Consider the following 13235-nt stretch of genomic DNA (forward strand, 5'->3'; position numbering starts at 1 on the left):
TCTTCTGCCTTTCCCAAACTAGCTGACCACTGCGTGGCTTTCAGCACAAGTGAGCAAGGCTGCCCTGTGGAGAGAGTCAGTGTCACTCACCTAGCGCTAAGAAGCAGGCAAGTGGATAAGGCTGTTTCTGAAAGCCTCAAATGGCTCAGGAGATGACTCAGACAGGAGCAGATTGTTTCCTAAATTCCAGATGAAATCACTTTGCATATTCCCTGACTAAGGCAAGAGAGTGCTTACAAGTACAAGGCTCTGCCCAGTACCTTCAGCACAGACCAAGATAACACCTCTTGGCTGTGTTGCTGCTGACAGCAGGGGACATGCCAGTGAGCTGTGCTAAAAGTCTTGGCTGCTGCTTTGTACCCATTTGGTCTTTTTCACTGAGGCCAAAAGTAGCTTTTTCAGTGCTGGCAAGAAGATAATAGAGTGATTCTTAGGTTCTCCACCTGACTGCAAAGGTTTCAATAAGAAAGGCTTTCATCCCTGTCTGATGGGTGTCAGGAGGCCATAGCCCCATGTTTTCTGTACTTAGGGAGCTGATCCCAGTGCCCCTACCAAAGTACCATTGGAAACTGATTTGGAACCCTGTTAAGGGGAAGAAATTGGAGTTGCCAGCTTGCATATCATCTAGCTAGTAATCTGCCATGCAGTTCAAACATCGCTGCCTACTTTCTTCAGCCACACACCCTGGAGGAAGTATCAGGGTAATGAAATATGAGAAACAAATTTAGGAAAGAAGTAGATAGGAGGTGATAAACATGAGCTAAGAAAATCTGGCCAGTGAACGTTGGAGAGGAAACTGAATGTGGGCTTGTACATTGAATCCTGGAGAAAATAGCAGTCATCGTCATCAGATTCAGCTACAAACAGTGAAGGTCACATTAAGCTGTGTTGGCAGGTATCTGACTGTATAGGCACTGTGCTTGGCTGTTCCTGAAGGTGCTTTCCCAGTAGGCTTTTGTGGAAGCTGCAGACTTTGCTGCATCTTAAAAGATTAATCTATGTCAAGCTGTTAGTGCAAACTTTGGATTCGCATCCCTAAAACTTCTGTATTCACCTGGGAACAGGGACCAAGACCCTCTAACTGGTATTTATGCTTTGGCATGTGCAGGTCTATGGGGCTTACCCTTTTGCATTCAGAACAGATTGTGAGTCAGCGGACGTCTGATCTGGATACGGTCCCATGTAGAAACATGGGGAGAGGGTTCCTTGTTAGCTTGCTGTTACAAGTCCTTCAGAGACTTGAGGCCATGCCTGTAAAGGAGTCCTGCTACTACAGACTGTCTCTTTTTTTTTTTTCTTTTTTTTTTTTTTTCTTCCTAGATCGAGGAGGAGATGCTGGCGTTGCAGAACGAGCGTACCGAACGGATACGAAGCCTGCTGGAGCGTCAAGCTCGCGAGATTGAAGCCTTTGACTCAGAAAGCATGAGGCTAGGTTTTAGTAATATGGTTCTTTCTAATCTCTCCCCCGAGGCGTTCAGCCACAGCTACCCGGGAGCTTCTGGCTGGTCCCACAATCCTACTGGGGGTGCAGGACCTCACTGGGGTCATCCCATGGGTGGCCCACCACAAGCTTGGGGCCATCCAATGCAAGGTGGACCCCAGCCATGGGGTCACCCCTCGGGGCCCATGCAGGGGGTACCTCGAAGTAGTGCTATAGGGGTCCGCAACAGCCCCCAGGCTCTGAGGCGGACAGCTTCTGGGGGACGGACGGAACAGGGCATGAGCAGGAGCACAAGTGTTACTTCACAAATATCCAATGGTTCACACATGTCTTATACATAACTTAAACAATAACTGAGGGTGGCAATTCCACTGGAGCTGTCTGCCAACAGAAACTGCCTACAGACACCAGCCCAGCAGCCTCCTCAGTGCGGTGCTGACGTGTGGAAGCTGGGTGCACATGGAATATTGTATTCATTTTGTAAAGCATTACGTTTTGTGTTTACTAACTGGGATGTCATAGTATTTGGCTGCAGGGTTTGGGGGGGGGTGGTTTTTTGTTTTGTTTTTTCTGTTGTTTTTTTTTTTACTTTTTGGAGGGGTCTTGGGAGGGCGTCTGAGAAAAATATGCAATTAGTCAGAAGAGTTGGCTGGTGGTCGTCACACTGACAGGACAGAAGGGCCTCAGACTGCCCTCGTCACACCATCCATAGGAAGTCCGAGGGAGAATGGAGACCTCCTCCCATGTCCATAAATTTCGAACTGCCACCCTGCAAAAGCCAGGCGAGCTGCCTTTAAACCAACATCCAGGGGAGGAACAGCTGGATCTTCTGTTCCATTTTTATTTGTCATTAAATTGGATACATTTCTAGGGTATTGCCTCTGCCAAGAGGCATTTTCAGAGACTTGTAGGTGAGGAAGAAGGGTGAGAAGAGAAGCCAAGAGACACCAGGGCTCAGCAGGGCCCTTCTACCCAAGTGCCCGCTCCATGTCGTGTAAGAAGTGACGTTCTCTCAGAAGGCACTGGTCAGCTTCCCGAGAACTGCGTTAGGTAAACCTGTCTGGAGGGAACAGGCTAGAAATGTTTGAAATTGTATTCCTGCTTTGGCACTCCCTGACTGTGCTGCTGGTAGCTCAGACGAGGTTGGGCAGAGGAGCGTAAGCAATGCACTTGTACAGCTAATACTGTGACATCTCATTTTAGCTAAGCATCAGAATAATTCTTGGAGCCCAGTGTAGTCCTTTTTGCTCCATTCAGAACTGTTAGACTTTCAGCCAATCAGTCTCAAATGCCAGAGGTATTTTGAAGGATGCCATAGTCACAAAATGCCATTGATCGGGTTTTTCATTATTACACTACATCCACCAATTTATTACCTTTTTGGCTTGTTGCAATTTCCTGTTTACATGTAGAGTGTAGCCAACTGTTTAAATGTTTAGTTGCCACAGTGTACCAGGAGGAGCTGAGCCAATGACTCTTTCCCAGCTGATGACTAACCCACATCACCACTGTAGATCTTGCTGCATGTGAGGCTCCTTTTTATTACTTTTGTTGCTGCAATACTTCACAACTTTTACAGTCCCTTGAGATGCTGTGGTATTTTGGCAGCATATCACACCATGCGAGAAGGCACTACTTCCAGAGGCTCGTTGGAGCTGCTGTACTACTGAAAGGAAGCAGAGGAGGTTGTGAAATCCATACGGTGATGAAGGGGTCAGGGAGTCTCATTAACCAAATGACTTTGTGGCATCGTGTCATCCCTTAGCACTGGGAACTGGAGATGCCCCCATGCTCTTGTGCCAGTGCCAGGGCGGTCTGGGTCAGCCAGCGCTGTGGGGCTAGGGAAAGAGCAGGTAGATGAAGTTTGGCTTGAGGCAAAGATTTCCGTCTTGGGGACTGACCAGCCAGGGTTCTTTGTAAATGTTTTTCCTTGCACACTAATCATCTTGAAGAAAACACTAGCTGCTAACTCTAGGATTTGCCTTTAATATGTTTATAGGGCTCAAAAGCAAGGTTTTCCGAATGTGTTTGTCCACGTGACATATTTATATAGTAAATACTCTAGTGTCTCGCTGCTGTTCAGTACTCTCAACAGGGCGACGTTCTTTCGTTAGCTAAATTAACATCCACTCCCAATCCTTAACTCTTTACCAGTGTCCGGTGAATCCAACTGGGTTTTCTAGCATCTTGACGTAGCATATTACTCTAATTGAAGATGGAAACTCTACCGAAATATGTTTGAGCAGCCCCTTAGTAAGGAGCTTTGTAGTACTAACAGTTGACGGAAGCCTGGGATGAGGCGGTGGTCCCATGGAGGTGACTCTGGTTGCCCCCTGGGGCAAGTGGTGACCGTGAATTGTCCTGTCCTTTCCTCTGCTATGTTTTTATGTGGAATTGGATGTTTTGGGGTCATTCTTTTGCATTGCAGTGTTGTTGAAATGCAGGGAAACTGATTTAGGAAAGGTACCTGTATTTTCCTGCGGTTAGAAGGAAAGACAAAAATGAAATGAAAGGCCAAAATTGTATTGGGATTTACCATGTGACCGTGGAGGGTGTGCCCAGAGCATGGTGCTAACACAGCGTTTTGAAGTTCAGCTCCTCTTATCACAAACAGCAGCAGCGACAGCGGGGACGGGCTATACCTGCAAGTTCAGTGGGTTCATTCTTTTGCTTCTGTTATGGTTTGAATTTGGTCAAAGTCTCTGGCTTAAATTGAGCTACTTCAACAGAATTCTCTCAACCCATCTCTTTGTGTAATGTCAAGCATGACTGAATGCTGAATCCAAATGATGGCTATCCCATATTGGCTTTTTTGTATTCAAAAAGAATTGTGTAGTAACCATTTTTACATGTATATCATGTGCAGACCTGGACTATTCCAACAAGTTAATATTTTAATTAAAATAGTTTGCAAAAACTGATTCAGATCAACTGGTCTAAATGTGTGTGTCCCTGTGTGTACGTGGGGGAAGGAAAGCTGTCCCAAACAAGTGTGATCTCGAGAGAAAGCATCCCATTATGCAGCTGTAGCCAGAGGGACTCAGGGTCAGGCTGTGCCTTGGAGGTATATGAGGAGGCCCTTGGTGTTGAGAATTTTAATGTATCTCGGGTGTATTTCTGAGATACGTGAACAACTATACACTAGAGAGACGCAAACACTCTCTGAATCAGTTTGCAAACTCTATTTTTAAAAGTAACACCAATTACTCCATATTGTACTTGTTGCAGTCATGCCCTAGCTTTGGTTTTAAAAATGCTGTAATCTGTAAATTGTGGAAACTACTCCAGTACCTCAGCAAAGATGTTCTCTTACATCTTTTATGTTCGTATTTAACACTGGGGAAACTCTTCCGTGCGGACTACTTTGCAAACTTTTTTGCAGTATTTTCGAATCACCAGCTTGACCCCTGAAATCTCTTATTCTGTGGTTATTTTTCTCTCCCTTTTACAAAGACCTAAAGTTCTGATGTAGTTTAGCCCAGAGATGAAAAAAACAGAGGAGCCAGCATTTTCACCTCTTTCTAATTTGAATTTCTTTTGGTCTTATTTAATTAAAATCAGTGAAAGGGACCACGTTTTTCTTGTTCTCCGTGGTCCCAGGGAGTCAGCAGCCACCTCTCCCTTCCATGTTGAACGTTACGTGCTTTCTTCCTCAGATGCAGCACTGAAATGGAGGCCACAGCTCCGTTTCACCTGCATTCGCTCCAAGCCTGTGAGCTTCAAAGGGGTTGAAGAACTAAATGTGGTATGATACCGAGCTTTCCACAGAAAATTCCCTGCAGCTATTCCTTGCCTGGCTTGGGGCCAGGCTGGCATCGCTCTCTATCCCACCCAACCCTCCCGCTCCAGAAGAACGTGCGTTGCACACTAGCTGTAACCTGCACGGGGTGCACCCTCGTCGATCCTGGGATGATGCTGTTTATTAATATCCCCCCCCCAGGGAAAAGGGCCCCTTGCCCTTCAGGCTGCCCTGCCCCCCTTGACCCTGCTTACGTGCCATTTCTTGAGAGGCAATAAATTGTATTGTACCACTGTCTACCATTACTCTGTTGAATACGCACATCTCTGGATATATATGGTATCTCATTTGTATATATTTATATACTCTGTATGTACGTGTGTGTGGGTATACGTGCACACACACCTCATGCTGTGCATTTCTGTCAGGGCACTTAAGTTCTGCCGTTCTTTAGCACTCCTGTTCATAAGCAAAAGCAACCCCTGCGGCAGGGCTCTTTAGGGCGAGGGCACGTACATCTGCGCAAGCTGTGCTAGGGCTGAACGCAGTCAAAAGCCTTCGCTTAAATACTGCCCTGCTAATTGTAGCTTTCTTTTTCTGGGGCGCGGGAGGGTAGGCTAGCTGCTACGGGTGTGCTGTAAAGGAGAGAAGAGAGCTCCCAGAGGGTGCCAGAAAGTCAGAAGACAGCAGAGAAGAAAACAAGATGGTATAGCGATAGGAAAGCAGTTGAGGCAGTGTACTGATCTGCTGGGGAGGCGGTGAGTGGGCCGGTGAAGTGCTCAGCAGGCTGAGCTCAGAGTCCCCAGCTGCGTCTCGCCATGAAAGATCACATGCCTGGCACGGTCTTGGCACGCTGCACCGGCACTAACTTTTGGCAGTCCTGAGTTTAAGCCGCCGCTAACTCTGAACACCGTCTACCTTTGTGTGCGTCTAATAACTAGAGCAGGTTATGTGGAGGATCAAAAGAGAAGCTAAATCGGAAGATTGAAAATATGTGTGTGTGTGTGTACAACATATACATACATACATATACACACACAGACACTTTTTGGTCCATTCTTTATTCTGCTTAGGCATGTGTGTTTTGTTGCTTGAGTCCAGTAGGCAGAGGACAGCCTTGTTCTTCTCCTGGGTGCTTGCTCTGCATTTCTAGTAAATCTTGCCCTGGTCTTTCTCATAGTAGAGGGGGGAGTGCCATGCTGGACACCACGAGCTCCTCAAGCTGTGAAGACCCTTCTCACCTTCTCCTTTGTCCTCTACAGACCCCATCTTAGTGAGACATCTGGCAGTTTGGGGGATAAATGGTTATCGGATGTGTCGAGTCACAAATGTTCATCCAGCTGCGATATTTACCCCCCAGGGAAGTCCAGCCAGCTGAGCAAGCGTGCCAACCATGGGCTCTCTTCTTTGTGCTACCGGAGAATTTGGAGGCAATTTTCCCCGCTGCCCCTTTCGGATGGTCTCTTTTGAGTTTTTTAGGAGAGGCTCGGGTTTGGCTGGGACATCTTACCCTTTCACAAGGGAGTAGTGTCGTCTTTAGCTGTGCTCCTGCCTCTGGGACTTTGCCACCCTGGTGCTGGCTGGCAGTGAGCCCAAAGCCACGTGCCAGGGCTGGAGGAGCGGTGGATGCCCAGACAGGGATGCCCGTCGGTGTCCCTCTGCTGTCTTTGTTTCAGTTTGCACTTTTACGAGTTGATTGAGCCGGAGTGTGTTGAGAAATACGTGTGAGGTGCTTTGGAGGGTTGTGGGTAGCTGTTTACAGCTTTAAAAAAAAAAAAAAAAAAAAAAAAAAAGCTGATAGATCTAGTGGTTATAGTAAACATCACCCCACCAGGGACCGATGGCAGCAGATAACCCTGGTTCCTGTTGCACAATGAGGTTCAGCCAGCTGGGGCCGTGACGCTGCCTGCCGCATCCCTGCCCTGCCCCTCAGCCCAGGCGTTGCTGGGGAAGGAGAGGCCTTTGTCAGCTAGAGAGGGACTTAGTAAATCGGATTTGCCGGCAAACAAGCACCTTAACCACCGAGCTGTGGGTCTCGATACTTGCACTTCACCTGAAGGCTCCTCTGGCGGGGGGGAGGAAGGCAGTTTGGTACGTGACGATTGGCTTTGCACCCGTCTGGTGTCCTCAAAACATCCTAAAGCCATGTCTTAGGGAAAAAAAAAACCCAAAACCCAACGTTGGTTCCCTCTCTCCTTGCTTTCTCCGAGTGCGCACACTGAGTCCAGGAACCAGTAAACAGGAGGGCTGAGCGCTGCCCCCACGGATGTGAACAACCCCGGGGGGATCGTCCCCGCTGCCTCGCCCCTCCGGTCCCCTGCCCCGCTCCCCACCCTTGAGTACGGGTACCTCAGAACATGCACAGTTTGAATTTTCACTGACAATTAGTTTAATTATTGTGAGTGAAAAGAATTGTAATTATCTGTAAATATGTAGTTAACAAATTGACCTAGTTTCTGTATTTTTTAAGTTTTTGTACTAAAATTTATAGATACAGTATGTGCCAGCTAGCAAAAAGCTACTGTAATTGCCAGTCGTAGTTCAGCATGCATCTAATCCCCGAGACTTGTCAAAGCGATGCTGTAAGGAATTGTGCTTAAATATTGCGAGCTAGGGAGGCGAAGCAGCCGACGGGGCAGGAGGGCCGGGGAGGGCAACAGCCGCTCGCCTGGGGCTTTCGGCTTCCAGCCTTCAGCCGGGTTTTCCGTGTTCGACTGCGTGGAATCTCCTTCCCTTTGGCGTCGTGTGCTGGGCGGTGGGCAGTGCGAGGGACGGAGCGGTGGCTTTGAGCTTTCTCTGGAGCTGAACTCAACGGGAACCAAGTTCAGGTTCTTTGCTGCAGTTTAATACCGGCTTGTGACTTTTATTTTTCAACCTCTCTGGAAATGATCTGGTTTTCCCCTTCTGACTGCTTTTGTCTTAAACCTGAGATCATCTAAACCTACTGGAGGGAAAAAAAAAAAAAAAAAAGACAAACAAAAAAAAAAAGACTTTCATTTAAGATCGTTGCCTGCTTTTAGTGCCAGGATCACGCATTTCTATGGCAACTCTGAGCTCAGCAGAGTTTAGAAATCAGCACAGGGTTGTTAACGAGCTGAAGTACGTCGCCACTGTTTTTGCACGGCTCCGGCAGAGCCCGACTGCAGCCGGTGGCAGCCGCGAAGGGCGAGTTTGTGGGTGCGATGCGGTGGCTTGCGGGGGGTCCCGGTGTCCCTGCCCCGGCTGTGGCTGGCTTGCACTGCAAGACCTGCCGCTAAGTGAGGGACGGGTTCCTAGGAATGAAGGAAGGACCTGTGCTCCTTGTCTCGGGGCAAAGGCAAGTCCGCAAGTCGAGAAGAGCTTTGCCGGGCGTCCCGGGAAGCTGGGAGCAGAGGAGTTTGAGCACCGGTGAGGCTGTGCTCTCCAGGTCTGGTTGTCCTGGAGGTCGTAGGGGACGGGAGCTTGTAAGGATTGAAGGATCAAAGAAGGAGAGGCATACGTGCGCGTGCAGGTTTGGCTTCTGGCAAGCAAACCACCCGCTTCCTTTCTTCAGCTTTTCTTCCCTCCTAACCCCCCGCAGCTCTTCCCCCTGCTTGCTTGGAACAGGAACATTTTTTACCTGCCTAGAAACAGCTGAAAGATGGGGGGGGGGGGGGGGGGGGGGGGGGCAGCCCTGATGTAAATAATTAACGTTGCAAAGTGAAGTGTGTATAACATAAAAGGCTACAGCCCTTTGGTGACTTGTAAATGCTTGAGAAGGTTGTGGTGAGACGTGGAGGGCCGAGCGACCCGCCTGGGGCTCCGCAGCCATCGCTGCCCCACCGACACCTCGGGGCCGGCGGGTCGGGAAGGGGGGTCCCCCCCGCGTACCTTAGCTGTGGGGAACCCCTGTGGTTTAGTGGATGGGAGGGTAGCGTAACGTGTGTAATACGGATAGGAGAAGCTGTGTGAGGTGTGTATAGTGTATATTTTTTAAAAATAGCTTGCTTGTATTGTGAAGATTTTAAAGACAAACTTGAGAATTCTAGCCTAACTATTAACACAAGTTTAACATCAGTTACCCCACTGGGTTCAGAGCCTCTTGAATGTATATTCCTTTTTGTAACCTAAATGACCTATTCTTCTACCAGTCAGCCAGACATCCTATTTATATTTTTAATTTTATATATTACTTTCCAGTTGTTTTCATTATTTCCAGCATGTTTCTGGTTTTGGTTTTTATTTGTTTGGGGGTTTTGTTTTGTTTCTTTTTTGCACAAGCATTGTATGAAGTCAAGGAAATGTTAACTCCAACCTGGTATTTTCCAACCTGTTCCCCCCTCCCCTTCCTCTCCTCCACCCATTTTGTTGGTTTGTGTTTTTTTTTTCTCCCACCAACAGTTTGGGATTTTCTGGGCTGGGATGCAGCAGGTGGGAGGAGGGGATGGCTATTTTCCATTTGCAGCTTCTGTGCAAATGCCAGGTCTTTTGCCAGTCAACTAAAAACGCTTCACTTGCTGGTTGCTTTAAAAACAAAAAACAACAACAACAAAAAAAAAAAAAAAAAACAAAAAAAAACCAAAAAAGTAACCTTATCAGTCCGACGCAGACCACGACGGGAGGAGGGGAAGTGCACACCTGTAGCCACACAACTCTAGCTTTGGCTGCGAAACAAAAGCAAACCTTTCCAGGCGAGCAGGTAACCGCAAGGCAGCTCCCAGCCCTGCTGGCTGCCCAACCCCGCGGAGGTTTTGCCGGGCACGAGCTCCACGCGCAGCCGGGGACCGAGCCCCCACGGTTCGGCCGAGCCATGCCGGGGGAGCGACGTGCCTTGGGCTTGCTTTTCCACCCTCGGTGCCTGCCTGTTCACGTGCACAAACCCCAGAGCTGCCTACTGCTGACAGCAAAACTGTTGCTGCTTTTCCTCTCCTCCTCCTCCTCCTCTTCCTCCTCTCCCCCTCCGTAAGGAGGTCCAGCTCACCACCAAGAGCTCGCCCAGCGTCCGGCCCCAGCGCCGTGGCCGTCTGCTCTGGGGCGTCCTCCAGGTATAGCAAAGCCCGGCTGCCGCGGTGCCGGGGAGAAGGCGCCCGGCCGCGCGGTTTTGCGCCGCAGAGCGTTAGTTAGAAAAAAACACACACATATCTGCTGTTTTACTATGAACACTGGTCTGAGGTTTCCAGGCCCAGCACCACGGTGATGGGCTGTGAAGGATTTAACTAGGGGAATTAAACTCCTTCCTGCTTCCATGTCTGGTAGCACCAGCTGGTATGAGTGAATCTACAGGTGTGCGTTTTCCTTCTTGTAGAAAATGCCACGAGCACTAACTGGTAAGGCTTAATGTACAGTATATTGTCAGTATTCTGGTATTCTTCTGGTTCAGCATACATTATAGCTCATATATAACCTGTATTAATTGTATAGATTGTGCATTTAAAGCTGTTACCAAGTTGTCAGAAAATAAGAGAAGAGAAAAAATAAGGTCATATGTAATATTTTGTTTGTAAGTATCCTTTGTATCATAGCAAAGGAAATGTTAAAAAAAAAAAAAATCAACTGTAATAAAGTAATTTTAGTACACGGAGTGTCTGCCTGCCTTTCTGAGCCCCCCCGCCGCCGCCACGTGGGAACCTTCCCCAGGGGCTACCGGGTGTAGGACCTCTGCCACGTGAAGGCGGGGGGCTCGACGGCGGGACCCCCCCACCTGCGGGCTCGGGGCAGCCCCTTCCTCCGTTCTTCTGCCCGCAGGAACTCGGCCATGGCCCTGAAGTATTCCAGCACGGCCTCGTGGCCCCAGCAGCGTCCCGGTCCCCTCCGGGGGAAGCCGCAGTGTCCCCCGCGTGGGGTCAGCAGCAAGAAGAAGTAGGGGCTGCTGCGGAATAGCTCCAGGGGCAGGCTGCGGGCCGGGGGTCCGCGGACGGGGTCATCGGCGCTGCAGAGGCACAGCACCGGCACGGCCGCCTCGTCGGCGTCGCGTAAGGGCTCGTTGCGTTCCCAGTAAGCCTCCCAGCTGGTGGGGCGGCTCTTGGTCCGGCAGAAGAGGGCTTCTTCCAGCTCCCGCAGCGAGCGGCTGCCCAGCACCCTGTCCACGTCCACCACCTCGGTCAGGGACCCCACGTACCTGGGGGGGGACACACACACGCAGAGGGTGGCCGTCGCCTTGGGTGCCCACCCTAAGCAACTGGGGGTGGCCTCAAGGTTCCCCCCCCACCCTGCAGCTGGTTTGGGGGGGGTCCCATCCCAGCCCTTTGCCAGGGATGCTGGGGGGGGGGGGGGGTCCCCACAGCGCAGCCTGTGCCAACGCGGGTACCATGGCAACGGGAGGCAGCCAGCACTCTGCGCCGTTGCCGTGACAGCAGCGTTTGCAATGGATATCGGGAAATGGGGGGGGGGGGACACACAACACCCTCCTGCACCCCCCCCACCACCACCAGGGCAACAGAATCCCCCCCCCCCAATACCCCAGCCCTGCAGGAAACACCCTGCACCCACCCGGGCTTTGCTGAGGCTCAATCTGGCTAAAACCCCCCCACATTTTGGGGTTTAGTTATCATTTTTGGCACTCATTTGCCCACCAGTGGGGCCCCTTTCTGTGTGCCCCCCCCACAAAGTCTCAGCACTGCCCAAGGAGGTATCATCTCTTGCTCAAGGCCTCGGCACGGGGTGGTTCGTCTCTCGTCCCAGCCCACACCAGCGTTTGGCCGTGTTGGGCAATGGGGACCCAGGGTCCTTGGGAAGGGGGTGGCAGCTGCCACAGCCCGTGGGTTGGTGGTCATGGACCCCCCCCCCCCCCCCCAGGGCAGACACTCGGGGTCGGGTGCGAGGGGCACGCAGCAGTGGAGGGTCGGGGGGGGGGGGGACCCAGGCAGCCCCCCCCCCGGGGTTCAGCACAGCGCAGGGGCTTTGCCAACAACGCACCCGGTGCTGCTGCGCCGAGATGCCGCATCTCCCACCCTGGGGACCCCGAGATGCTGCCACGGCCCCAGGCGGGTCAGGGGAGCGCGTGATGGCCAAGCCGGCCCCGCGGCAGCCGGCTCCGGGCTGGTGTTCATTAACCAGCGCGGTTTTTTTGCTGCTCTCAGCACCTCTGCCCCCGCGCTGGGGCTCCCGCTGCCAGCGGCAACCCCCCCTTCCATTGCATGCGCATCCCCAGGGATGGTCGAGGGGGTCCCGGGACACCCCCCCCTTCATACCCCAGCCCCCCCCAAGGGACCCCACTGACCTGCTGAGTCCTCGCTTGAGGTGCAGGAGCAGCGGCCACTCGTAGAGCCAGGGCATCCCAGCCTCAAACCAGTCCCGGCCACGGAAGACTGGGGAGATGCAGGCGGCGGCGGCCAGGCGGCTGGAGGAACCGCTCTCCCCCAGGTAGGCGAGCAGTAGCCCCGAGCCCGAGCCCTCGCTGACGGCCAGCAGCGGGGCAGCCGGGTGCCGGTACCGTAGGTAGGTCACCGCCTCCCGTAGGTCCCCGGGGTCCCCGAAAGGCTGGAGTCGGGGGGTGGCGAGGGGACAGCCGTTGTGGCCCCGACGGTTGAAGACGACGGGGACGAAGCCCCGCTCCAGCGCCCGCAGCCCCAGCCGCAGCAGCTCGCCCGTCACCTTCCCGGCGGCGTTGGGGACGAGCAGCAGCACCGGGCTGGGGCCCCCGCCGCAGCCCCCCGCCGCCCCCCACGGCCCCACCAACCAGTCCAGGGCCACCAGCCCGGCGTCGGGCAGCTGCAGGAGCTCCCGGGCCACCGCCGGCTCCGGCTCGGGCGGCTGCAGGAGCCGTCGCAGCATCTGGAGCCGGGGCCAGCGCGACCACGGCCAGCGGCCCCCCCGCAACGCCGCCGAGCGCCCCAAGCTCCGCGCCAGGTGCTGGGCCAGCGCCGAGGGCTTGCACAGCAGCCGGCAGCGCCCTGAGCCATCCTCAGTGACGAAGGGGATCCCCTCCTCTTCCTCCTCCTCCTTTCCCCAGTCTCCAGGCACCTCCAGCCTCCCTGCCCAAAGTCGCCAGGCCAGGAGACCCAGGCCGGCCAGCGCCGCAGCCGCGGCCACCAAACCCTCGGGGGACACCATGGCGGGAGCCCCGGCCGGCAGCCCCCGGTGCTCGGCGGGTTCGCA

At 52.5% G+C, this 13235-nt stretch overlaps 2 protein-coding genes across 6 annotated transcripts in view; one reads left to right on the top strand and one right to left on the bottom strand.

Annotated features, from left to right (window-relative positions):
- TAOK1 (TAO kinase 1) overlaps window positions 1-4362 on the top strand; it is a 69231-nt gene extending 64869 nt beyond the window's left edge. For all 5 annotated transcript variants that reach the window (XM_075032767.1, XM_075032762.1, XM_075032765.1 and 2 more), the window contains one exon: window positions 1321-4362. In XM_075032767.1, coding sequence (XP_074888868.1) covers window positions 1321-1782 — 462 coding nt within the window. In that variant the 3' untranslated portion in view covers window positions 1783-4362. The remainder of the gene's footprint in view (window positions 1-1320) is intronic.
- A 6125-nt stretch (window positions 4363-10487) lies between these two features.
- On the bottom strand, window positions 10488-13222 carry ABHD15 (abhydrolase domain containing 15). The gene is made up of 2 exons (XM_075032771.1): window positions 12358-13222; window positions 10488-11256 (listed from the first exon to the last, which is right to left on the bottom strand). The coding sequence occupies exons 1-2, from the start codon at window positions 13188-13190 to the stop codon at window positions 10779-10781; spliced, it is 1311 nt and encodes a 436-aa protein (XP_074888872.1). The 5' UTR covers window positions 13191-13222; the 3' UTR covers window positions 10488-10778.
- Window positions 13223-13235: the final 13 nt, after the last annotated feature.

This window comes from Buteo buteo, chromosome 7, assembly GCF_964188355.1.
Source record: "Buteo buteo chromosome 7, bButBut1.hap1.1, whole genome shotgun sequence".
NCBI lineage: Eukaryota > Metazoa > Chordata > Aves > Accipitriformes > Accipitridae > Buteo > Buteo buteo.